The sequence below is a fragment of the Rhamphochromis longiceps genome, linkage group LG8 (assembly GCF_057381845.1).
Source record: "Rhamphochromis longiceps isolate RC_006_pf linkage group LG8, R_longiceps_female_GT1.1, whole genome shotgun sequence".
NCBI classification, from domain to species: Eukaryota; Metazoa; Chordata; class Actinopteri; order Cichliformes; family Cichlidae; genus Rhamphochromis; species Rhamphochromis longiceps.
In genome coordinates, this window is record NC_140564.1 from 35,698,517 (window position 1) to 35,725,933 (window position 27,417).

Genomic DNA, 27,417 nt, shown 5'->3' on the forward strand with positions numbered 1-27,417 from the left:
AGGACTCCGTTAGCATGATGCTACATTACCGGTATTCCCTCTGTGACCAGGTTAGCAACGTGAGCTCATCCATCTTATTGGGCAGCGATCTTACATTTCCAGTGATTGCAGAAGGGAGAGATGGTCTATAATGCTTCCTTCTTGGGCGAAGGCGCTCCCTCCCAGCACGACACCCACGTCTTTTCCTCCTCAGCTCGCTGGGAATGTCGTGTCTGTCCGCCAGCAGCTCCGCTGCGGGACGCAGCGCTAACAGTTGATCCCTACTGTAAACAAAGGATCCATGTGCTGGGTTCCCAGACACGGGTGAAAAAGGTGGAAAAAAATAGAGAAAGACAACCAAGACTAGCACAAAACGGTACTCCATGATTGCAGAATCTAATTGCTAAAACTTTAGTTACAAAAAATTATGAGAAAATAACGAGGAGATAAGAAAGAAGCTCAGAATGAGCTGAGCTGCTGTAACAGGCTGCCACGCACAGGGAGCACCGGAAGTAAGTGCTTATATTTCCCCTTTTTTTTCCTAGTCTGTTTGCTCATGCAAAATGAAATGTGATTAATATAGAATAAAAATGACCGTCAGCCCATCACTTAGCCCACAGTGATGCGCTGACTGTAATTCCTGAGGGAGAAACCCTCACATTGCTCCGTTTACTCAGTTTCTGCAGATCTTTGCTACGATTACGATGAGCTGACATCAAACTCACTTTACGATAAATAAGATAAATCAGGCAAAGCTTCTCTAGTCGAGACTCGGCACAGAAACAAAGACAATGAGCAGAATAGTTTCGTTTGGTATTTATGGCAAATACACTCAGAAAAAGGTAAACATAGCTGCTAAATATTAGCATGTTAGCAAATTGTTAATTTCATTGAGCTTTGTTTTACTTTTTTTTCACATTAGCCTTTACTTTGGTTGTGGTTCATATTAAGACTGAAAGAAAAAGAGGTCAGAGGTCAAGTTTAGAGAAACATTTTATCAGCTTCTTCCTGTGTTTTTTGTTTTTTTCTGTTTTCTTTTGTTTGCAGGTGAATACAGAAAAGATGAGCTTCTGGAAAGTGCCAGGTACAGTACTCTGTAATTCTGTATCACCTTGTTTGGTTGAAGCATAAATGTTTAGATGTTACAGCTGAAACGAACAAGTGTCATTTTTAAAATTAAAAATCCCCAAATTTCTCTTTTCTAGCTGCTTAAATGTGAAGTTTTGGATTTTTGATTCATTTCTCAGAAACATAGGAAGTGAGAGTCTGTCAGCGCTTGCTCTCGTTTCAGTAGATTCTGACATTCATGAGAAAACACATCAGCAGATTTTTCTGAAATTGACGCCTTGAATATAATTCATTAAACTCCAGCTTTGTTGAACGTGATGCCGATGTCTCCACAGGAGCGGGAACGAACAGAAGCTGATGGCTCTGCTGACGCCGCTCAACGTCAACTGTCACGCCAGTGATGGGCGAAAGGTAACGATGAGGGTCTGAATTTATATCAGACTGAGCTGAACGCTTTTTTCTAAGAAGTGTGTGATGCCTAATCAGTTTAATCACATTTTGGGGCACATGAGAACCACAGGTGCCCCCCATTTAGCTCCGCCCCTGATAAATGGTTAAAGTAAACTGAAAGTTATTGAGTTAAATATAAATAACAGATACATGGTTTAAATATTGTTAACCAGCACAAATAATGCAGAAATGAATGAAATGGTTAAAATAACAGTAAAATATCTAAAAAATAAATGGAGACAGAACCTAAAAATCGTGGATCCAGCTCCTTGTGTTCAATGGATTAGTGGTGGGTCATTGGTGAGTGTGGCTCACATGAATAGACTCATGTAGAGAAACTCTTCCTGTCGGTCATAACTCTGACAGCAGGGTGGAGGCTTGTGTCGGTGTGTCCCTGTGTTGTAACACACCACTGGGTGTTGTTGTTGTTTCAGTCAACGCCGCTACACCTCGCCGCTGGTTACAACCGTGTGAAGACGGTGCAGCTGTTACTGCAGCACGGCGCTGACGTACACGCCAAGGATAAGGGGTAAGTGCCTGTGTGGAGCTTCTTTGCCCTTTCCTTTGTCTCAATTCAATTCAATTTTATTTATATAGCGCCAAATCACAACAAAAGTTGCCTCAAGGCGCTTCATAGATACAGAGAAAAACCCAACAATCATATGACCCCCTATGAGCAGCACTTTGGCAACAGTGGGAAGGAAAAACTCCCTTTTAACAGGAAGAAACCTCCGGCAGAACCAGGCTCAGGGAGGGGCGGGGCCATCTGCTGTGATTGGTTGGGGTGAGAGAAAGAAGACAGGATAAAGACATGCTGTGGAAGAGAGACAGAGGTTAATAACAGATATGATTCAATGCAGAGAGGTCTGTTAATACATAGTGAGTGAGAAAGGTGACTGGAAAGGAAAAACTCAATGCATCATGGGAATCCCCGGCAGCCTACGTCTATTGCAGCATAACTAAGGGAGGATTCAGGGTCACCTGGTCCAGCCCTAACTATATGCTTTAGCAAAAAGGAAAGTTTGAAGCCTAATCTTAAAAGTAGAGATAGTGTCTGTCTCCTGAATCCAAACTGGAAGCTGGTTCCACAGAAGAGGGGCCTGAAAACTGAAGGCTCTGCCTCCCATTCTACTTTTAAATACTCTAGGAACAACAAGTAGGCCTGCAGAGCGAGAGCGAAGTGCTCTAATAGGGTGATATGGTACTACAAGGTCATTACGATAAGATGGGGCCTGATTATTTAAGACCTTGTATGTGAGGAGCAGGATTTCGAATCCTGGATTAAACAGGAAGCCAAAACAGGAGAAATCTGCTCTCTTTCTAGTCCCTGTCAGGACTCTTGCTGCAGCATTTTGGATCAGCTGAAGGCTTTTCAGGGAGTTTTTAGGACATCCTGATAATAATGAATCACAGTCGTCCAGCCTGGAAGTAATAAATGCATGAACTAGTTTTTCAGTGTCACTCTGAGACAGGATATTTCTAATTTTAGAGATGTTGCACAAATGGAAGAAAGCAGTCTTACATATTTGTTTAATATGTGCATTGAAGGACATGTCCTGGTCAAAAATGACTCCAAGGTTCCTCACTGCGTTACTGGAGGCCAAGGTAATGCCATCCAGAGTAAGAATCTGGTTAGATACCATATTTCTAAGCTTTTCAGGGCCGAGTACAATAACCTCAGTTTGATCTGAATTAAGAAGCAGAAAGTTAGCGGCCATCCAGGTCTTTATGTCTTTAAGACATTCCTGCAGTTTAACTCATTGGTGTGTGTTATCTGGCTTCATGGACAGATAGAGCTGGGTGTCATCTGCATAGCAGTGTAAATGTATGCTATGTCTTCTAATGATGCTGCCTAAGGGAAGCATGTATAATGTAAACAGAATTGGTCCTAGCACTGAACCCTGTGGAACTCCATAATTAACCTCAGTGTGTGAAGAGGACTCTCCATTTACATGCACAAACTGGAGTCTATTAGATAGATATGATACAAACCACTGCAGTGCAGTACCTGTAACACCTACAGCATGTTCTAATCGCTCTAATAGGATATTATGGTCGACAGTATCGAACGCTGCGCTGAGGTCTAGCAGGACAAGCACAGAGATGAGTCCACTGTCAGAGGCCATAAGAAGATCATTTGTAACCTTCACTAAAGCTGTTTCTGTGCTGTGCTGAGCTCTGAAACCTGACTGAAACTCTTCAAATAAACCATTCCTCTGCAGATGATCTGTTAGCTGTTTGACAACTACTCTTTCAAGGATGTTTGATATGAAAGGAAGGTTGGAGATTGGCCTATAATTAGCTAAGACTGCTGGGTCTAGAGATGCTTTTTGAGTAAAGGTTTAACTACAGCCAGCTTGAAGGCCTGTGGTACATAGCTGATTATTAGAGATAGGTTGATCATATTTAAGATAGAAGAATTAATTAATGGCAGGACTTCTTTGAGCAGTTTTGTAGGAATGGGGTCTAAAAGACACGTTGATGGTTTGGAGGAAGTAATTATTGAAGTTAACTCAGAAAGATCAATTGGAGAAAAAGAGTCTAACTTAACATCAATGGTACTAAGAGTAGCTGTAGATAATATTACATCTGTGGGATGATTACTGGTAATTTTTTCTCTAATGATTAAAATTTTATTTGTGAAGAAGTCATTACTAGTTAACGTTAAAGGGATGGTTGGCTCAAAAGAGCTCTGACTTTTTGTCAGCCTGGCTACAGTGCTGAAGAGAAACCTGGGGTTGTTCTTATTTTCTTCAATCAGTGATGAATAGTAAGATGTTCTGGCTTTGTGGAGGGCTTTCTTATAAAGCAGCAAACTATTTCTCCAGGCTAAATGATGATCCTCTAAATTTGTGACACGCCATTTCCTCTCCAGATTACGAGTCATCTGCTTTAGGGTACGTGTTTCAGAATTATACCACGGAGTCAGGTACTTCTGATTAGAGACCTTAGTTTTCACTGTAAGGCTCAACAGAGGCCTGCAGTCTGTGGATGGTTTTCTTTAACACGCAGTGCTCCACCTCGGCTGTGACGTGTTAAACGCAGCAGCAGTTTTGACCGCTCGCTGTTGTGTTTGTTTCAGGGACCTGGTTCCTCTTCATAACGCCTGTTCGTACGGCCACTACGAGGTCACCGAGCTGCTGGTGAAGGTATCTGTCACTTTATCAGGCTCGAGCAGAACGGGCACTGTGCACATGGTGGGGGTGGGGGTCATACCCATACTAATCCGTCCTGTCTCCGTGTGCAGCACGGCGCCTGCGTGAACGCCATGGACCTGTGGCAGTTCACGCCTCTGCATGAAGCTGCTTCCAAGAACCGTGTTGAGGTAAAACAAACACAAAACTCACTACAGCCAATCACAGCGCACCCTGGAGCTCAACACCTGCAGGACAGCATTCATCAACAGAATTTTCAGGATGGAAAAACTGAAGATTTGCATTTTAATTAAAATGCAAAGTTTTTTCCTTAATGCAGCTCTTACACTCAAAGCATCCTCGAGGTTGCGGTTTTTTTATTTGGTCACTAGATGGCGCTGCAGTGTGTCGGATATTTGCGCCTTCATTAAACATGTTTTCTCCCTGTTGTTCCCGACAAAACCTCACTGTGATGCCAGTTAGGCTTCTGAAATGACACCGTGTACGCTCTTTCTCCTTAAAACAGCTGCTTCATCCAAATAACCAATAAATATGAAGCAGATTATTGCGGGCCACACACAGACCGCTTTGATCTTAAGTGCTGGTGAAAAAGTTTAACTGCACATTTAATCCCTGAGAAATCTCAATGTAAGAAAAAGAAGTGCTGCTGCGGAGATCTGTCAGCTCCACTCTTTGGACTTAATCTAAAAAAATAAATGTGTAAAAGTCAACACAAAATAGAAACATATTTCTACTGCAGATTTAGTTGTCTATTACTTTATAACTCTGCGTTTACTTTATACTATGGCTCTGTCTTTATCAGCAGGACAAGCTGTGAAAATCAAGTTAAAGTCCATAATCTGTGTCGTCTTTTAACTTTTCCAAAAATGTCCAGTAGGCCAGATTGGAGTCTTTGCCGGGTTGATTCTGGCCCTCAGGCCTTATGTTTGACACAGTAACTCTGAACAGTCACACAGAGCACAGCATCATGGGCACCGGAACTACTTTCTGCTGTAGAAATAGTCCCTCCTCCCCAGTTCTTACTCAGGTGGCCCTCGTATGTTTGCACAGGTGTGCTCTCTGCTGCTGAGTTACGGCGCCGACCCCACCTTCCTGAACTGTCACAATAAAAGCTCCATCGACCTCGCTCCAACCGCACAGCTGAAGGAGCGGCTCGCCTGTACGTCCTGTTTGTAAGAAAATAAGTCAAACAGTCATTAGCAGATTAGCGTGCACATTGAGGATTTTCTGTTTTCTCAGATGAGTTCAGAGGTCACAGCCTGCTGCAGGCGGCGAGGGACGCCGACATGGTTCAAGTGAAAAAGCATCTGAGCGTGGAGACCATCAGCTTCAAACACCCGCACACTCAGGAGACGGCGCTGGTGAGGCGCCGTGTTCAGTCCTGTGCAGTCGCCCCGAGTGACTCACGCAGATTTTAATGGATTGACAATTTTCAGTGTTAAAAACAAGCGTGTGTGTGTGTGTGCGCTCTCAGCATTGTGCGTCTGCCTCTCCGTACCCAAAGAGGAAGCAAGTATGTGAAGTTCTGCTGAGGAAGGGCGCCAACGTCAACGAGAAGACTAAACAGTGGGTCCCGAGGTGTCAGAGCGTTTTACTTCCTGTTTCAGTGATGTTTGTGATGTCACACAGTTCGTGATCTTTTTGTGATGTCACCGTTTCCCTCAGCCTGCAGACCCCGCTCCACGTGGCGTCAGAGAAAGCCCACAACGATGTCATTGAGGTTCTGGTGAAACATGAAGCGAAGGTGAGCGAACGGCAGCCGAAATGTGTGGTTAATCCCAAGCACGTTCATTAGAAAGTGTCGCTGCAGCATCAGAAACACCTGAGACGAATCCCGCCTGTCGTTTCCGTCCAGGTGAACGCGGTGGATCATCTTGGCCAAACGGCGCTGCATCGAGCCGCTCGCTGCGGCCACCTGCAGACCTGCAGGCTGCTGCTGACCGCCGGCTGCGACCCGCTGCTCACGTCGCTGCAGGGATTGTCACCGTCACAGCTGGGCAACGAGAGCGTGCAGGAGATACTGCAAGGTGACGGAAATCATCAAGCCTGCTTTTAATAGTCAGTTTTTTAACTCGAAGAAGGAAAGCAGGTATTAGAAACACTGCTACACCAAACACGTGAATGTTTGGAATAGAGTCATGTTTTTCCATTTATTTAACCTTTAACTTAATTTAAGAACTCGTAAATTTGGGAGAAACCGGCTGTGATCAACTGATTTATCAAGACGACAAAATCAGTAGAAGAATGATCAATGCTTATTAGACACATGGTGCACCTTTGCTGCGTCCTATTTTTAAAATCCATAAACTGAAATGAAAGGTGGGTGTGGCTTAAGTGCCTTAAACCTGCTGTCATTCTAATTACCAGCAGAGGGCGACGTCTCTTGTTCTAAAACCAAGTCATGAGAAAATGAGCTGCCTGCTCACTTGTTTTGCCACTTTCACGTCACTAGTTTTAAACCTTTGTTGCTCATCTGTGTTTCATTTGTTTGTCTCTGCAGAAGGATTTCTGATCGGGAACTCTGAAGTCAACCGACAGCTGCTAGAAGCGTCCAAATCTGGAGATGTGGACGTCGTCAAGGTTAGCCATGTTAGAGGACCAGTCTGATTTCTAAAGCCAGGAACACATTCACGCAATCAAAATGTTCAGTGCCTCCAGTTCACTAGCAAAAGCTAGGAGCTACACCTGCACGACTCACTGCTGGAGCCCCTGCTGGACATTAGAGGAACTGCAGGTTCTGTTGGTCCAGATGTTGCTTCATTGTTGAACTTAAAGTTACTGAACAAATTAACTCTTTCCCTTTTTCTCTGCTTTCTTTGTCTCTGCACACCATATTCATCGGCATCTGCAGAGGCTCTGCACAGCACAGAACGTGAACTGCAGGGACGTGGAGGGTCGGCAGTCCACGCCGCTGCATTTTGCTGCCGGCTACAACCGTCTGGCAGTTGTCCAGTTCCTGCTGCAGCACGGAGCCGACGTCCACGCCAAGGATAAAGGGTGAGGAGGAGGACTGCGTGTCTTCAGACTCGAGCAGAAGAAATGTGTCAGACTTCATCTCTGTGTGGTGGAAAAATGTGCGTTGGTTCTGTCTCTGCTGCAGCGGTTTGGTTCCTCTCCATAACGCCTGTTCCTACGGTCATTATGAAGTCGCAGAGCTGCTCGTTCTTCATGGCGCCGTGGTCAACGTGGCTGACCTCTGGAAGTTCACACCGCTGCACGAAGCTGCCGCCAAAGGCAAATACGATATCTGCAAACTCCTGCTGCAGGTACACACAGACACACGCACGTGTTTTAAACGAATAAACACTTTAAGGATAGAAGCAGCAGCACCACACAGCTCACTGAACATCAGAGTCAAACTGCTAGTTTCTGGTTATTTCCTGGCTCCAGCATGGCGCCGACCCAACCCGGAAAAACCGGGACGGTAACACCCCTCTGGATCTGGTGAAGGATGTCGACAAGGACATCCAGGACCTCCTGTGGGGTGACGCCGCCCTGCTGGACGCCGCCAAGAAAGGCTGCCTGGCTCGAATGAAGAAACTCTGTACTCGAGACAACGTCAACTGTCGAGACCAACACGGGAGGCACTCCACGCCGCTGCACTTGGCCGGTACATAAATACACACACCTGAAACACCAGCGCCTACATTATTCATGCAGGTGTAGTCTTAAAGGACAGTCCGTGTTACCTCCACTGTGCAGTGCCCCCTGGTGTGGAGCTGTTTATGTGGATAGTTTTGTTACATTTGTAACAAGTTAGTAACAAATTAAAGGATCCAAAACATTTTTGCAGCTTATCAGCTGCACATATATATTAGAAGTTTGCATGCAGTAGAGACGCCCCCTGCTGGCCAAAGAATGCAGGTTTAAGTGGTTTCACTTTAAGATCCTGTTAATATATATATATATATATATATATATATATATATATATATATATATATATATATATATATATATAAAAACAGTTTACAGTCATGACAAAGTGACGCCTGAATGCTCGATGGCAAAGAGGACTTGTTTTTGTGATATCTAGTTTCACATATTTGATTCCACATTTAATTTATATTTTACATCCTGCTAAAGTTAAAATATTCTATTAAATGTTAAATTATTCTCTTGCATTATTAATTTCTCCAACATGCTGTCATACATATGTATACGCATGTTTTTCTTTGTGTGTATAGCGGGCTATAATAACTTGGAGGTGGCAGAGTACCTTTTGCAGCACGAAGCTGAGGTCAACTCTCAGGACAAAGGTGGACTGATCCCTCTGCACAACGCTGCCTCGTACGGGGTGAGTCGGGGATAACATTCACACACATCGTTAGCTCTGAACCTAAAACCACGTCTGAACTCGGCCAGAGGGGCCGATGGCGCGATATGGCAGCCTCGCTTCTGTCAGTCTGTCCCAGGGCAGCTGTGGCTACAACTGTAGCTGCCTCCACCAGTGTGTGAATGTGAGAGTGAATGAATAGTGGCATTGTAAAACGCTTTGGGTGCCTTGAAAAGCGCTATATAAATCCATTTTTTTTATTATTATTTATTATTATTATTATTATTATTATTATTGTTGTTGTTATGAACTCGAAACCAGCTGAAGCTTTGCCCTGTGATGAGGAACAAAAGTCCTCACTTTCCACAAATGTCTAGATACAAGAAAAAGATTGGTCCTCACAAAGATAGACAGACAGGTACAGACACACACACACCTAATCCAGCTTAGGACTCTAACCTTAAACACAGTCTTTATGCTAACATGTAATTATCTCCCCGAGGAGGAAAAAAAGAGAGAAAGTACCCAGAAAGTGCCGGTGTAAACAGATTTCTCTCCACAACATCAGAATCGCGAAGACAGACACACGCCTGACAAAGCAAACAAAAAGTGTGCGTCTGAGAGATGTTTCAGTGTGATTGCTGAAAGGTTTCTTTAGTTGAAATCACAGGACAGCCTGAAACAGGCTGATAAACTACACCATTGTAGTTTTTTAACTGACCACATGGTGGTGCCATTGTGTCTAATGTGGCCTTATTGTGCTCTATTGTGTGTGGCAGTAATAAAGGCTTTAACTGAGCTTTTGTTTTTTCCCCTGTGCCGCCCCCTTTTGGTTTAAGTGCACCAAAACACACAGACTGGTGAGCTGGGGCCCGTTCTTCGTACCTCGCTAAGTAAGTTAGCTGGATTAGATTGTTGACGATTTCGCGTGATCTTGGATCGTTCGGTTCCCCGAAGCTCATCCGGGACTTGCTGTCATAGCAACAGAGCCGTAAGCGTAAACCTGCTCGGGAGCAGGTTTACTTTATGTAAACAGGATTAGATCGCGGCCACGCAGGTATGTCCGCTTCATTTATACGAAAGCAACAGCGATATTCCACCACTGTTTCACCATAAATAAATAACATCAATGTAACTAAAGATAATGCAGCACTTGATCCTTTCATTGATGTCACACAGATACATACAGGTCATTTCCTAAAAAAGGGAAATGTACTATTAATCATTCTATTACATGTTGTTGAAATCTCCCAATTCTTTGAATCTTTGGGCTGAAGGAAGGACAATACTCGGTGTATCAATGCTCAATCAACAATCATTTATTTCCATACAATTCAACAATAAGAGCATTACAACGTCCGGACGGGAGAGATGCTACCAGAGGGTCAGGCACATGTCTCAAAATGGTGACGGGTTGCTCAGCTTTTTATAGTCTCTAGTGGCCCCCAGCTAGTCGTAAAAGCCAAAACATCACATTTTTTCTCTGTTACAGCGCCTAAGTTATGACCTCGGCAGTTGTTTCTCTGCTTTCTGTAAGGTGGGGGTGTGGAATGTGGTCTGTCTATCTCCCCTGTCTTTAGACACAGAGTCTCCTGCTTACAACCTTCTCTTCATGATTCAACAATTAAGCATGTCAAGAAAACAGTGTAACACATTCCCAGCAGATCAAGGATACAGAGTGATGCACATTTATCTAATGAACTAATATGTGAATATGTTCTGTTAACTCAAAAGTATAATGAGAACTAAACTACATACAGCTCACACACTCTATATTAAAGGGTATAATGTGATCTACAGCAGTATTCTAATTCAACTACTTTGATTACATATATAAGGTAACATATAATAACAGAATAATCTAATAATTCCCCCTTTTGATCTCTGAAAGAGATCACTTACAACATGCACTCCAGGGTTGCAAGGTCCAGGTTTTCTTGATCCTGAGGCCCTCTGTCCCCCTTTAACGGGTGGACCATATGTGGGATGACCTCTGTGTTCACGCAGTTCAGATGCAAGCAAAGTTAGATTTACAACCATAACAGCAGTTACAGATGACTCTCCCATCACTCCCCAATTCTCCCACAGCTTTATTTTGGTGCTCCAGTTTTCCACTCCCATTTTAATGCCCCCTTATACCTTTCAAATGTACTTAGACTAGAACCTCTGTCTAAGGAGCTTTTAACCTTTATTTTTATTGCTGCAGCTACCAGTGTCTTCCAGTTGGGTGATTCTCAGCTTCTTTCTTCGACCTCCGGGGTTAGACCACCCTTTAGTCATTGCACAGTTCTGGGGATTATTCTGCCCCGATTTCAAACAAAGATCTGTGTATTTTGGGGTCACCGGCGTGTCCCCCTTTTTGCCAAGAGCCTCTTGAACCTCGTTGGTCTGGTGTTCCTGGTTTTCGCCAACCCCTTCATGGTTATTGCTGTGTTTGTGGGATCCATCTTCTCCAGGAGCCCAAACGTCATGACACTTGACCCCAGTTGCTGTCTCGGCAGTCCCTACATCTGTCCCTGCTGTGAAGGGTCCTCACATCTCCGGGTCCCCGTCTGGTGTCTGTTCCTTTCTCTGCAAGAGACAGAAAACCAAAACACCTCTCTCCCTAGCCTTGATAATCTAATATTGTTATCCATTGTTCTTCTAATGATTCAAATTTGGTTTAAAATATTATGTTCAGGACCTATTCTAATCATAATCTATGTGTGTGTAAAAGAAATCAAAAATTAATGAACCATTTCTAAGTCTACCACATTATAAGCTTAAGTTTTACCATAGCTAAATTATTAAACACACAAATAAAGTCATAAAATGTTCATAACACCATTGTTTGATGTTCGGACTCAACTCCCCCTTTTTGACACACTCCCATGTGTCAATTCATTGGAGCTAGACACTTAAAAGAGAAGGTTAGTGACATCATATCTGGTAACTGGTCCATCCAGAGCTGTAACATTTTGAAATGTACATACAACAAGCCAAACCACACCTTGGTCACACCAACCCTTTTCTGCCCCGAAGATGTCCAATGCCATCCTAGTATGGACTGTCAAAAGTGGCTTTAACGCTGACTATCCTGACAATCCATTTTATAACGTTTCCTGGTCAGATTTGCCAATCTCTGCACCAGGGTTTTAAACTTTTCGCCATTTCCATTAGTTGTTATTTTTATTTAGTTTCGACTCCAGATTTTCAATTTTTGCCAGTTGTAATTAGTTTTTACCAATTCTTTGCTAGTTTAGTGTAGTTTTTATTTTCTGAAAATCCTTAGTTTCAATTTAGTTTTATTTGTGTTTTGCAAAAATTAAGTGTAACAAAATCCCAGTTCCATCATATCAGTCATGCTCTTCTGGTTATCCTTGGGTGTTGAGACTAATAACTATTAACTCTTGCCGCACCGTGTGGTCCTAATTTTGGTTGGAGTGAATCGATAACCTTTTGAAGGCGATTGTTTCACACCTTTATTTAGATGTCCCAGTCCTGTTGTCTCGGGATACATCACGCTGCCTTATCTGGGGTTAGCTGTTTTCTGGGGATGCGGGTTGAGTGGGTGAGCTCTTCAAGGAGGGGGAGTGTGCTCCCCCTGATGAGGTCTTCTAGGTAAGCTAGGTTAACCTTCTTGTGTGGGCTTTTCAAATGCACTTTAAGGTTAGTGGGACTTTTAGTTTTATAAATGTCCCTCATGACCCCCTGATGACCCAGTATTTCATTTTTGCACACTGTAGTACACATTTTAGTTTTTGCTTGTAGCTCGCATACTCTACTTGCCACTCCTCTAATTCCTGATGTTTCTTAGAGAGGGCAACAGTACCTTTAAAATTATATCACATGTGTGGGGGTGTGGCCTTGCCAATTGTTTTGCCCACCTTTTCAAAATGGCTGGCGTGCCCACAAGCACATTTCATGGAAAAAGAAAGGTAAGCTTGATATTTACATTTAAAATGTTTTGTTAAACTCAGATTTTTATTTTATTCTTTTTGCAAGTACCCCTCCTCGGTGGCGAGAAACTGTTGGTGTGGTCAAGTGGGTGCTCTAGAAACAAACGCTCAGGACAGAACAGTTATCAGTCATGTACTTCCTACAAATTTTGCATATGTTTTATTTCATATTGATCCTCTGAGTGTAATGGTACATTTTAATTTGAATTTATCCAAACTAAACACAATATTTTCTTTATTTACTTTGCTCTTGTTCTTTTTCAGTACCACATCCTATCAAATGTCCCTGTCGATTATATTCTACATTTAATAACTTACTATTTCAAGTGAGAACCTAAATCACGTGGACCAATGTTTATTATTGCATATCTCTATTCTGAATGTGGCAAGCCATTCATAGGTATTGTTAAGGTTTTGGCGATTTTCCTCTATAAAATTTAATTGACTTTTTACAGTGGCCTGCTATGGTTAATAATAACATATTCCAGTCATGAGTGGTATCAAAAGTCTTCTCCACTGTAGCATTTGGCATTCCCAATAATATAACATGATACCTTAATCAAAACACAGCTAATATAGCACAGTTTTCTTAATGCAAACATCGGTAACTCAAAATCAGCAACCACAGTGTTAAGTCTGCAGTTCATACTTATGTGAAGCTAGAGTCTCCTCCTCCAGTCTCTCTTATCCTCCTGCTCCTGAAAAAACAAAACAAAACAAAGCGAAGCATCCACCCTTCTCTTGTCGGCTGGGTGAATTGTTTATGAATTGTTTATTGGCATTTACTAATCCTAAAGTTGGTGCAGTCATTGTCTCAGTATCAAGTCAGTCAAAACTTTTAGTCGTCAGTCCATCACAGTCCAGTCACATGCATACCTCCATACACATTCATACCAGATGTTGCTGATAATGGAGTCTCCCGCGCAACCTATTCGAGCCTCCATCACCAGCAAGATGACGTCATCATTTTAAAGGAAAACAATTCCTTGTTGTTTTTTGGGCCGGATTGACTCGGTGCAATCCTTTTAGATCAGTGTTCCCTATAAGTGAATTTCTCCCAAGCCAATTACAATCATGGAGAAGCACACTTTGCAACTGTTTACAGTAATAATATTTTATAGCGCTTTAAATTTCAATCTTTCAGGCCTTGTTTAAAGAGCTGATTGTTAAATCATGAACTCACAAAATATCAACATATCACCACCGGTGGATCACACCTCTCAGATGTTTTTTCTCCAGTGCACTGTAACAAAAACGAAAACAGACATAACCAACAAAATACTACTAAAATAACACAAACTAGGGCCCGTTGCAGACATGTCCAAGCATAAAACTATCCCTCTCTCGCTTACGAGAAAGAACACAAGCCAAAGCTCACTGATAAAATCAAGCTAGCGCTAAACAAAACCAAACAATCAACCAGAAATTCACAGGAACATTTTGCTTCCTGCCGGGACAATATTGTGTGGGAATGAGAACCTCAGGTGCCGTAACACCTTTTGTTCCTCCTTGAATTAAAACTCAATGACAGAAAATGCCGTACTCCAACCTAAACTTACACTATTAATTCATCATTTTTCACTCTGTGCCACTGTTCCTCATCAGGGCTGTGTGAAGCACAGCAAAGAATTCAGTCAAGGCCTTGAGCCATAAACAGACATCACGCACAGACATTGTTTTCATAACCAAACTTTTTTAGACCTTATTCCTAAAATCTACATAAATGCCCTCTGGGTGACATATAACACATTCTAAGTATTTAATGGTAATCAATGGCTCCTCATAAAAATTATGCATTGGGATGTTTGTGTGCAGCATTTGGCATATCAGCATAAGCAAAGCATTCTTCATTGCATCAGCGTGTATGTGTGTGTGCGTGTGGATCACTCTTCATTGCACAAGCGTGTGCATGTGTATGTGTGTGCATCACTTCTCAGTGAATCAACATTCCCGTGTGTGTGTGTGTGTGTGTGTGTGTGTGTGTGTGTGTGTGTGTGTGTGTGTGTGTGTGTGTGTGTGTGTGTGTCATTTCTCACTCACTCAACGAGTGCACGTGTTCATGTGTGTATTTCACTTCATTCTGAATCTGTGTGTTTGGAGACGTGTGTGTGTGTGTGTGTGTGTGTGTGTGTGTGTGTGTGTGTGTGTGTGTGTGTGTGTGTTCATCACTTTCCTGTTCTGGTGTTCTGGGTAAACCACGGCCTGAAGCATGCCCTGGGGTCCTGCCCCCCCTCCTTTTCAGTTTGTTTGTGACCATTGCTGCTGCTGCTGCTCAAAATTCAGTCCGTCCTGGTTCTGACCCCAATTGGGGCAGTCCTTTCTCCAGTGTCGATGTTCACCGCAGGTGAAACCTGCATCTTCTTCTGTGTTTTTTGTCCATTCTGAGGTGCCTTCTGACCTCAGTTACTCCTCCTGTCTCGGTCACGCCCTTTTTCGCCACCCGATCATCCGTGTTGGTCCATCACTGTCCTGCACAGTGTGAATGCAAAGTTATCAAGGTCAGCATTCTTTCGCTCGGCCTTACTTTTCATTCGGGCTTGGCGGGCGTCTCGTCACAGCTCTGTCAGCTGACGCAGTCTGGGAATTTTCCCCCGTGTAGTGAAACGGGCCTTAGGTTTAGTGCTCTCCGTCTCGGCTGCATGAGATCACATTCCTGCAGGTCTGTTGACATTCTCAGGTCGTTGTTGTGGGTCCAGCTGTTGCAGCATTTGGTCAGTGTCACGTATGGGGGAGAGCAGGAGTCCAGTCAGCCTCGGCTTTCAGGGCCGGCAAAGCAGCCTGTAATTAAATATGTATAGAAAAAACAAAAACAAAACAAAACAAAAACAAACAAAAAACAAAAACAAACGAACAGGAAAATGATGTTGTGTTGGCTGTGTTATTCAGAGGGGAGACAATGGGGCCAGGCCCTGTGTCAGCCTTCTCTCCCCCTTTTTTTGTTTTTTGTCTCCCGATATAATCAACTCCTAACCCACCAAGTTGACAGGACAACACCGGTATATGTTAAAATTCTTAAGATCATGTTTAAAAGCCCAAAAAAGGAACTTTCTTTCATTCAGTAATCACTTTTATTAATCAATCAACAGAAAACATGTCACAATTTGAATCTTTTAACCACTAAATTTGTTGTGTCTTGCCTGGTTGGTTAGACCAGTGTTCCTTTTTTTTTTTTTTTAGTTAAATTGTTGTCCTGCAACCCAGAGGGTTTCTTTGTCAGTAATGTATAGACTTCATCATTTAAGTATGTTAATTTTTCTTTAACCTTGCTGGAAAATCTTCACGTGTTCATGAGTGTAAGCTGTTTCTTCATTGCGTGTATGTGCATTTGTATAAAAGCAGGTTAATTTTATCTTTTCTCAAACTAGGCGTTACCTTAAAAGGAGCCTTTCTCTCAGATTTCTCTGCTTGTGTGTGTTTTTGTTTCACCTTTTTGTTGTGATGCTCCGGACGCCTTCCCAACCTCCACAAGTCCGTTGGCCCCAATTTTATGTGTTAAAACTTCTCTTAATTTCTCCTCTAATTCTCTCCTCGCTGCTGTCTTTTTCACAGCTGCTGATTCGTGCTGGGTGTGGTTCCCATTACCTATAATTTTGCTTCGGCCGCTGTGCTTGTGGGGGCAGTTGGTCCAGGTCCGCAGCTTCCTGTATTAACACACTAAGAGATTTATTTTAATTTCATTTTCATCACTTTTAAACAGATAAGCAGGCAACACGCCTACCTTGACAGCGTAAACTGTACGCCAGTCTCCCAACACATTCCTCTCTCTACTCCTCCATAATTCTCCACTGCACACCTCTTACTATCTCTCCTTTTTATTTTTATTACACCACAGAGTAATACACCCAATTATGCCCGTCTATCTCCATGTGGCTCCAAATTCCCTCTTTATTTTAATTTCACACTCGTCAGGGGACAGGCACACAACAATTTCAACCACTGAAACGAGGAATTCAACCTTTTTATATTTCTTTACTAATCTAGACTCAACGTTTGTTCGCAAAATGTGTCTTGTTCTAGTCCGGAATAAATGTGAACCCGTGATTACACGGCCGTTCCAGTGTTATTTCCGTAGCTATGCGGGGGCCCTCACCTCCCCAAGTCACCACCTCGGCACCCGGACGACGCCGGTCCTGGCCACGCGTCCACGGACAGGAGGGTCGCCACTCCTAGGGCAAATGTTCCACAGGTACACTAGGCATCAACCTTTGATCCTAAAATGTGTATTTGCTCTAATGTCCTCCTAATCAAACACATCAACCGTCACTGTCACTGTGTTCACGCTTCACACTCCACACAAAAAACACACTCAGAGCGCGCCTCACTCACACTCTCACTCAGTGCGCGCTTTACCCACAAAACAGCACCCAGAGCGCGCTTCGCAGCTTCACACACACACTCTTCCTCAGCGGGAATTTTACACAGAAACCTCTGAGCTCAACTATTAGATCTTCTTAAAGCACACTGCACCATAGACCAAAATACCCCTTTCTCTGCGCTTATGACCGCCACCACGGGGCAAAGTCGCATCATAAAAGTGATGCTTGCATCCCCGAAGTTATACCTGACATCATAAACCAGGTGTTGCTATGTACTAAATTTTTACTTTGTATTATGACCGCAGCCCTTTATACTCGACTGACGCCACAAACCACCGTCAAAACCTCTATCCAATGTACTAAAACTAGCACCAACCACTACTGCACTTCACGGCCGCACCACCGGAACACGCCGTATCATAAACCAAACCTACGGACGTGTTTCGCTCTCGCGTTGCCAGCGTTCAACTGCACCGTGAAGCCAGCATCTGCTTTTCTTTAAATCAACTTCTATTTCATAGCCGGCAAAAGCCAGGACGTCACTGACACCATAAACAAAATAAACAAACCTCGACTTCAATGTACTGGACTAATGGCCGCGTCTTCAGAATAAATTCTAATGTATTATTGCTACAGAAGCCAGTATTAGACAAAATTAAATGTGGAAGGTAAAGTGGCTGCAACTAGCTCAACGTAGTATCTTATTAGTTTCTCGGTAGAAGCAGTTTACTGCAACTAGCTCAACGTAGTGTCTTATTAGTTTCTCGGTAGAAGCAGTTTATTTAACACACTGGAATTCAGCCTCAACTTATGTTGTTAGTATCTTGCGCCAAAAACCAGACACCGACAAATTTACTGTGAAAATACATGTGACTCAGCGAACAGATTAATTTGGAAAGCCCAATATGCACATTTGGTATTTATAATACAACAGGCTGTGCTTACCTTTTTATTTTTGGACCGGTCCTCTGTTCACCTCGCCTCACGATCTCACCAAAGGTCAAATCTGCACCTCCTCAGCACACCAAAGATCCGGGTCACACGGCACCAAGTTGTTGAAATCTCCCAATTCTTTGAATCTTTGGGCTGAAGGAAGGACAATACTCGGTGTATCAATGCTCAATCAACAATCATTTATTTCCATACAATTCAACAATAAGAGCATTACAACGTCCGGATGGGAGAGATGCTACCAGAGGGTCAGGCACATGTCTCAAAATGGTGACGGGTTGCTCAGCTTTTTATAGTCTCTAGTGGCCCCCAGCTAGTCGTAAAAGCCAAAACATCACATTTTTTCTCTGTTACAGCGCCTAAGTTATGACCTCGGCAGTTGTTTCTCTGCTTTCTGTAAGGTGGGGGTGTGGAATGTGGTCTGTCTATCTCCCCTGTCTTTAGACACAGAGTCTCCTGCTTACAACCTTCTCTTCATGATTCAACAATTAAGCATGTCAAGAAAACAGTGTAACACATTCCCAGCAGATCAAGGATACAGAGTGATGCACATTTATCTAATGAACTAATATGTGAATATGTTCTGTTAACTCAAAAGTATAATGAGAACTAAACTACATACAGCTCACACACTCTATATTAAAGGGTATAATGTGATCTACAGCAGTATTCTAATTCAACTACTTTGATTACATATATAAGGTAACATATAATAACAGAATAATCTAATAATGTATGTGATTATTACAGATGTAATTCATATTTCAGAGTAGTAATTGTAAATTACTTCGTGTAATCAAGATGGGAGACGTCTGTGAAGGTTCTCAGTCATCCAGGTCATCGTAGTCAAAGGAGCTTGCAAAGAAAAGCGTCTGGACTTCTTTAAGTTACTTGAAGACGTTTCACCTCTCATCCGAGAAGCTTCTTCAGTTCTAAGGTCAAATGGTGGAGAGTCCCAGATATAACCTAGTGGGAGTTTCCCCCCACAGAGGGACAAAAGGACCCCCTGATGATCCTCTAATCGCCTGAGCCAAGGTGGGAAACTGGGCGTGGGTCCCAATCAGCCAGAGTTTCGGGTGTGTTCATTGTGAAACCTGGCCCCACCTTATCATGCGAATTCCTGAGGTCAGATGGCCCAGGATGTGAGTGGGCGTTAAGGCGTCTGGGAAGGGATCTCAAAACTGGATTATAGATGGCAGAGAGTTGGTGTCGTAAACCCCGCCTCTGTTCAAAGATGGTCGCTCAAAGTGGACATAGATGCTTCTTTCACTCCTCTTTCAAACCATCTGTCCTCTCTGTCCAAAATGTGAACATTGGCATCCTCAAAGAGTGTCCTTTATCCTTAAGATGCAGATGGACTGCTGAGTCTTGTCCTGTGGAGGTGGCTCTTCTATGTTGTGCCATGCGCTTGTGAAGTGGCTGTTTGGTCTCTCCAATGTAGAGGTCTGGGCATTCCTCACTGCACTGTACAGCATACACCACATTGTTAAGTCTGTGTTTTGGCGTTTTGTCTTTCGGGTGAACCAGTTTTTGTCTGAGCGTGTTGGTGGGTCTGAAATGCACCGGGATGTCATGCTTGGAGAAAACTCTCCTGAGTTTTTCTGATACACCGGCTACATAGGGGATGACAATGTTGTTGCGTCAACAAGATGGGAGACCACGGCTATAAAAGTGAAGGTGGATTTGGGAAACCTGTCGCAGCCATGTCCTGTCCGTCTACGCGAGCCACCCATTGCGGAAGGTGCAAGATTGATAAGGAGAGTTTTCAGGATTCAGCGTATATTGCGGGACAGACAGGATCCTTTAGCTCAGCGCGACAGTGTGCTCATTGAGAGATATCGATATTCCCGTGAGGGTATTATTTACTTAACCAACTTGTTGACGAGGGGGTGCAGGACCACCACCTGTCTTTTTTTGCTCTGCCCTTTTCTTGGTTGCTGTTATGAACAAACAAACAGAGTATTCCAGGGTCTCTTTCCAAGAGACTAAAAGCAATATAAGTGATAAATATTACCATTCTGTGGAATATTCTTATATTTCACTTTTACTTGTTCCCATGTTCTAGTGGGTCCTGTTGTGGCTCTAATGTGAAAGGGGATATAATATAACATAATATAATGTAATATAATATTGGATAATATAGTGTAATATAATAAATCTACCCTACTGCCTACTGGTGTTGGCCAGAGGGGCCGATGGCGCGATATGGCAGCCTGGCTTCTGTCAGTCTGCCCCAGGGCAGCTGTGGCTACACCTGTAGCTGCCTCCACCAGTGTGTGAATGTGAGAGTGAATGAATAGTGGCATTGTAAAGCGCTTTGGGTGCCTTGAAAAGCACTATATCAATCCACTCCATTATTATTGTTATTATTAACTTACTTATGAGTTTGATTTGTCAGCAACTTCCTGCCAGCCCTCTCTCCTTGCTTTTGCAGCCTTTGCAGTGTTCCCTTGCGTTCTGATTAAACTCTGAAACTCCTGAAATCCCTCAATCAAGAGTTCTTGCTCTGCTGCCGGAAAATACCGAGAGCGCTCCTTCGACATTTTCGCCGACCAATCAGAGGGTTGCCGATCAATGTTTCTACTATCGATGCGTAGCCCCTTTTACCACACCCAGTGATCTCACATTACTTCATCCAGCTGTACTAATCGTCAACAGCAGGTGTGTTCGGGGAACCGGATTAGCGAGCTCAACGTTAGCGCGATGGTTTGGTCTTGGATGTGTCATTTGATCTTGGATGTAGTAAGCGACGTACGAAGAACGGGCCCCTGGAGACGGAGTGTGAACAAACACACTTCAGTGAGGAGGAGGGAAATGACACAGTTAGCGTGTGTGTGTGTGTGTGTGTGTGTGTGCGCGTGTGTGTGTCTTCACATCTCACAAACACGATTATCAGAGGACATAAATCAGTTTTTATTTCCTTTCACAATAAAAGCCTGCTGAGTGTGAACATTGTGCCATCTCTTCTAGCACGTGGATGTGGCGGCTCTCCTTATCAAGTATGACGCCTGTGTTAACGGCACTGATAAGTGGGCGTTCACGCCACTGCACGAGGCCGCTCAGAAGGGACGCACGCAGCTTTGTGCTCTCCTATTGGCTCACGGCGCTGACCCGACCCTGCGGAACCAGGAAGGACAGTCGCCTCTGGACCTGGTCACAGTCAGTCTCACACTGAGTTAAAGGGACAGTCCACCATAAAACAGCTTGTGGTTATAAAACATATTGATAAGCTCCTCCTCCTCTTCCTCCTGCAGGCTGATGATGTCCGGGCCTTGCTAACAGCGGCGATGCCTCCCTCCGCTCTCCCTGGCTGTTACAAACCTCAGGTCATCAGCGTAGCGATGTCTGCCTCCGGTGCTCCACCTGTCACCGCCATCCCACCACTCCTCTCCTCCAACCCTTCCTCGTCATCCGCCTGCCCCACACCTTCTCTCCTCCTGTCTTCTTCCCCTTCCATCTCTTCCTCCTCCACATCTGCAGCAGCGACCAGTAACACAGCCGCTGCTGCAAGCCTCTCGTCTTCACCGCCGCCATCATCGTCCTCACCATTTCCTGAGATGTCGGCCCTGCTGTTGGCTGCGGAGGGATCCCCGGGCATAGAGAAAAAAGATGAAGGTCGGTGATTAAAAAAAAACGTGATGTGAAATCAACAGCTAACCTGCGCTGAAGGTCTGACAAGTGAGGCCCGAGCTGAAGAGCCTTAAACTGGCCAGCAGGGGGCGACTCCTGAAGTCCAGGAGATAAAAAGCTTCCTCTTGCTTTATTTTTACTACTTTATTATTTTATTATGACTGAATAAAACATGATCTTCATTTTGGAAGTTTTGGTCCTGTTAGAGTCAGCGTTTAGGGTGAGGCTAACTTTTCAGCCACTACAGGGAGCATGACATATGGTTTCAGAAAGCTAAGGTGCTAAGGGCAAAAATGCTCAGTTCTACATCAATCCCAGGATCACTGTAGTATCAGTTAAATATCTTCCGTGAGGTTTGAACTACGGCGAGCCAAATGCATCACCAAAGAAGACGCCACCAATCCGATCAAGCTGTGACAACCAGGACGTATCCTGCCCGAGTGTTAGCTGCAGGGATAGTTGGGTTTCTGTCACAGACGGTGTGAACCGTCCAGTTTGGTAACAGGCCGAGCGATGTTCTACTTAATTGCTTTTTTCCTTTTCCCACTGCGGTCAGTTGTATTCCTGTGGATCGCGTGCCGAGAGCCTCTGGATGAACGCCGTCTTGTTTTGGTTTCTGAACTGATTGTGTTTGTTGTTCAGGGACTGAGCTCAGCATCTGTCAGTTCTTGGAGAACCTGGGGTTGGAGCATCTTCTGGAGATCTTTGACAGGGAGCAGGTGAGAACTTTGACACCGGCAAACTACTGGCAGGTTTCCCGTGTGTAAGGAAACAGTGACGGCAGGTACAAGAGCATTAGCTGCACCGACTTTCATTGAAGAATTTCTTTATTTAAATATGAGGAAACTTTCCATCCATTGAAAGGACTGATGAACAACAATTATTCCTGCTGTTACTGTGGAGAGACTTGAAGATCACAGATATCCAGTGATATCAACAGGAAGTGCTAACACATGATTCATCTGCTGTTAACACCTTTAATTTGGCTAAAATTGTAAAAAAAAAAACAAAAAAAAACAGCCCCTAACCCCTCCCAAACAGCCAATGAACTCTGACCTTTACAGGTCTCAGTTAGCATGTTAGGGTCTGCCTAAACTTTTATATTCACGTGTTGATCATCAGTTTATCAAAAGCCTCTGATTAGCAGCACCTGGCAGTTGCGCATAATGTTTCACATGAATGCTGATAAACCTCCTAAATGAATGAAAAGTAAAACCGCTCTGCAGCAGCTGTGAGAAGCTGTAATGACCTTTGCTTGGTTAGTTTGGGTGACAGCTGTCGCGCTTCATAAACGATCAGTTTCAGAGTCGTTTAGTTTCAGTGCAAATAAAAGAATCAAGCAAAGGCCTGCAGATGGTTTCTGACTCAGTTTTAAGCTTCTGGTTCGTTTTTCTTTGGACCCAAAAAATAGGTTGTGTCACTGAATGTCCTTACAAAGGCAGTAAACGTGTGTGTGTGTGTGTGTGTGTGTGTGTGTGTGTGTGTGTGTGTGTGTGTGTGTGTGTAGATCACTCTAGACGTTGTGGTGGAGATGGGTCATCGTGAGCTGAAGGAGATCGGCATCAACGCCTACGGACACAGACACAAGATCATCAAAGGAGTGGAGAGGCTCATCAGTGGGCCGCAGAGTGAGGACACACGCACACACATTTAAACTGGAGTTATTCTGCTCATTGTGCACTCTAGATTTGTATCATTGGACTCTATCAGAGCAGCTTTGTATGATTCCCAACACTAAATAATCTTTATTTCTCTGATCTGAGCATGATTTCTTAGCTCCTCCCCCTTTAAGGCCCCTTGTTTTGATTGACAGGACCCCCTCCTCTTACTGATGAGGTTCACGAGAGCCAGGGGTTAGGTCTCCTCCACTTAATGACTGAAACACATTCCAATCATTTCATGAGCTTTAATGAATGAAGAGAAAACACATGTTATACCAGCAGGTGGACCGAGGCAGGTAACCACGATGACTTCGACTGTTTGGGTCGGGGTTGGCTTGCTTTAAGTTTTTCTCCATCGTATCTGAGAAACTCCTGATTTGTGTGTTTGTGACAGGTCTGAATCCGTATCTGACGCTGAACACAGCCAACAGTGGGACGATCTTAATCGACCTCTCGGCCGACGACAAGGAGTTCCAGTCGGTGGAGGAGGAGGTACTGACTCATACCTGATGATGAGACCTGCAGGTTAACTCTGAAACTCTTGATTTATTTCATCGCTGTGAAAGAGCCAGCTGTGAGCGATGCTTACTTCAGGACACACAAACGTGTCGTGTGCACAGAATAAAGTACACGTACAGTGAAAGTGTGGAGAAGCTAAAGCAGGTGGCAGTGAACACAGAGAGGACGTTTGCTGAGATTAAAGGCCTAACAGCCTACCAGGCCGCGGTCCTAATGTGGTTTTGTTTGTGTTGGTCAGATGCAGAGCACCATCAGAGAGCACCGAGACGGCGGCCACGCTGGAGGAGTCTTCAACAGATACAACCTGGTCAAGGTAACTCGCTGCGAAGACTTGGAGGGCTGCGTCTTTGCTGCTGCTGGGTCATTTTCTGAGCTGCGGGCTGATTTGCTTTCATAGATGAAGAATCTGAAGCCGCCCTCTCTCACGTGTAGCACATGACAGGAGATCATTTTCATCGTATGAGTTCTGTTTTGTTTGGTTTAGATGAGAATGCAGGTCTTACACACGGTCGCCATCACAGACTTGGTGCTAAGATGCAGGACGTTGTGACCCAGCTCCACGGGACATTGTTATTCTCACATGAACATCTGTTGGGCATGATGGTGGTGGGGTCAGAGGTTAGAGGAGGTCACTGTGTTGACTCTCAGCTGATTGTGTTTCAGATCCAGAAGGTCTGCAACAAGAAGCTGTGGGAGAGGTACAGCCACCGCAGGAAGGAAGTGTCTGAGGAAAACCACAACCACTCCAATGAGCGCATGCTGTTTCACGGTCAGAACACCAAAGATCATGATATAGGAACAAGCAGCAAAAGTGTTGTGATGGAGAACAGTCAACAGATCTAACCTCTATAATATCAGGTGTACCAGTGTAGAGCAGTGGGGGAAGACTTGCATGATTTAAACTTGGCCACGTACATCGCTGGTTTTCAGCACAGCTGCCATTCTTAGATCCCTCGGTGGAAGTGCGGCTGTTTCCCCTTCTCCTCTAAACCTCCTCGGGTGTGTCGAAACACTGATGCTTCAACACGATTTTGATTTTCAGGAAGTGTCACAAGTGAAGAATGTGTTGGTGTGGCTCAAAGCCAGCATGAGATGGCATCTGCTATGTCTTCTGCTCTGATGTTTGCCTGTGAATGGTGGACTGTAGACGGACACCCAGCTCTCATCGCCGGCAACGATCCAACAAACACAAATTCAGGTCAAAGTCATAGAGTTGTCTGTGATCGGGGTGATTTCGCAGTGCGAGGCCTGGAGTTCATTTTCACGAGTCTGCCGCGTTCTGAGTGACGGTCCGTGCATGTCTGCATGCCTGCCTGCTTCATGTGACCACGTGGACTCATCTCCAACCACACATGCGCCAACATGGCTGTGAAGCGGATTATAAAGAAGTATGACAGGACTGAAAACTCAGCCGTCAGGTCTGCGGCTGTTTGCCCTCTTGAGGCTTTAGAGGACATGAGACGTTCAGGGACAGATGTAAAAATGGCAGCTGTCCTGGGATCTGTGCAGATGTGCTCAAAGCTTTGTCGGTCACCTCTCACAGGTAGATAGTGAAGTAGAGACTTGTTGGGACAGAAGCGTGAATCATACGAATCATGACATGAAACAGTAATGTTAACGTGGGCGTTGATCGTACTGCATCGATTCCCTCTCAGGCTCGCCGTTTGTCAACGCCATCATCCATAAAGGCTTCGATGAACACCACGCGTACATCGGGGGGATGTTCGGCGCCGGGATTTACTTTGCAGAGAACTCGTCAAAGAGTAACCAGTACGTCTACGGCATCGGAGGAGGGACGGGCTGTCCGCTCCACAAAGACCGCTCCTGCTATGTCTGCCACAGGTACACCACCTGACCTCCACCCCCAAACACACCTGTGCTCAGACTGCAGTGGAGCACCACTCTCACGCTTCTTTGTTCCTCGCAGGCACCTGTTGTTCTGCAGGGTGACTCTGGGTAAATCCTTCCTGCAGTTCAGCGCCATGAAGATGGCTCATTCGCCGCCGGGTCACCACTCCGTCACCGGCAGGCCGAGCGTTAACGGCCTCGCTCTGGCCGAGTACGTCATCTACAGAGGAGAGCAGGTCAGAAACACCTCGTCATCCTTAGAACTTTATTTTTGGATAAAGTCTGTGGTTTGGAGTCTTAGAAACATCAAATATTTTGGGTTAATTAAGAGTTTTGAAGAAATAATCATGAATTTTATTAAAGGTTTAACACACAAACTCGAGCGTGCTAAATACCGAACTCTGTGGAGCTTTGCTTAAATCTGCAGCACGGCCATGTTGGCTTCAGCTTTCCTCTGAAGGGCGGACGCGTCTCCTACACAAACAGCCAGGTGACAGATAGTCGTTGAATAAGTGAAGAGAGCGGCTCGTGCTCAGACAGTTGGACATTTTCTAATGTCTTGTGCCAAAACCAATATCTTCTCAGAAGTGGCACTTCACAAAGTGGCATGAATACATGTCCACTTGAGCAATCAGCCACGTTACAAGTGTGTCGCATTACATGCAGAGGTCTGCTTTAGTGCTGAAAGCAGCAGCCTGAGAGGACGAGAAGGAAGTGGGGACGTTAAAGTGTCAGAGTGTCACATTTACTGTCGTCTTCCTGCAAACGCAAACAAGCAGAGAGGTGCCTGCGGGCTCGCGTTGAAACATCTCTCATTGTTTTGAGTTTAAATTCAGTTCCAGGCCGACCAGCAGCTCCTCACAACAAACTGAGTGTGAACGAACTGAGCTCAGAGCTAGTTTGGGGGGTTAACTCGGTGTTGTTTCAAGAGAAATCTGTTTTCATCAGCCTCGTGTGCATGAAAAGGTTTCAAAGCTTTCTGTGAATATAAATGGAGTTGGTGATGAACAGCTGCAGAGTTTCTGTGAGTGTGAAATTGTCATGAAACCTTTTATGAACGTTTCATATACACCAGCTCAAAGTGATTGTAGAAAAAAAATGTAAATGAAAGAATCAGTTTTTAGTTCGGTGTAACTGGGGAAGGTTGAGTGTCTGTTACAGAGTGTCAGTGAACGCCTCTCTGCCGCCCACAGGCCTACCCCGAGTACCTGATCACCTACCAGATCATAAAGCCTGAAGCCTCCGCAGACAGATGAAGATGGAGTCAGGGAAGGAAAACACGAAGAAACACCAGAATCTTCACTAACTGCATGCACAGAGAAAACTTTATTTATACCATGTATAAAACATGTAGGTTTTTATCAGATGACTGTTTTTTTTGTGGTTTTATGCACTTTATTGTCTTCCGTCCTGATGTGATGTGACTGTTGATTTCATCCTCTTGTCGTTAAAAATGTGTTGTTCACATATTTCAGGTCATTTTTCAAAAACCAAATCCATGTACTTGACCCACGCGACATGTTGTTGATGTTTGAACCCACGTGATGGGAAGTTGCTGTAATTGGCAGATAAATGGGTTCATTGCTCCCCGTCTTTGAAAACGGCGACGTAACGGTGAACGGTTGCT

General features: G+C 44.3%; 1 protein-coding gene across 1 annotated transcript; it reads left to right on the forward strand.

Moving 5' to 3' along the window:
- Positions 1–120: 120 nt before the first annotated feature.
- LOC146664422 (poly [ADP-ribose] polymerase tankyrase-2-like) lies at positions 121–27,046 on the forward strand. Its single transcript, XM_085415181.1, has 27 exons — positions 121–265; positions 1,027–1,063; positions 1,383–1,458; positions 1,932–2,026; positions 4,580–4,646; positions 4,745–4,822; positions 5,703–5,811; positions 5,892–6,013; positions 6,127–6,218; positions 6,318–6,396; positions 6,508–6,679; positions 7,153–7,232; positions 7,504–7,649; positions 7,753–7,918; positions 8,043–8,262; positions 8,839–8,948; positions 21,103–21,291; positions 21,387–21,538; positions 21,644–21,747; positions 22,405–22,481; positions 23,270–23,390; positions 23,818–23,915; positions 24,181–24,255; positions 24,606–24,711; positions 25,598–25,784; positions 25,870–26,026; positions 26,984–27,046. Exons 1-27 carry the CDS (start codon positions 121–123, stop codon positions 27,044–27,046), a joined length of 3,123 nt encoding a protein of 1,040 aa, XP_085271307.1.
- Positions 27,047–27,417: the final 371 nt, after the last annotated feature.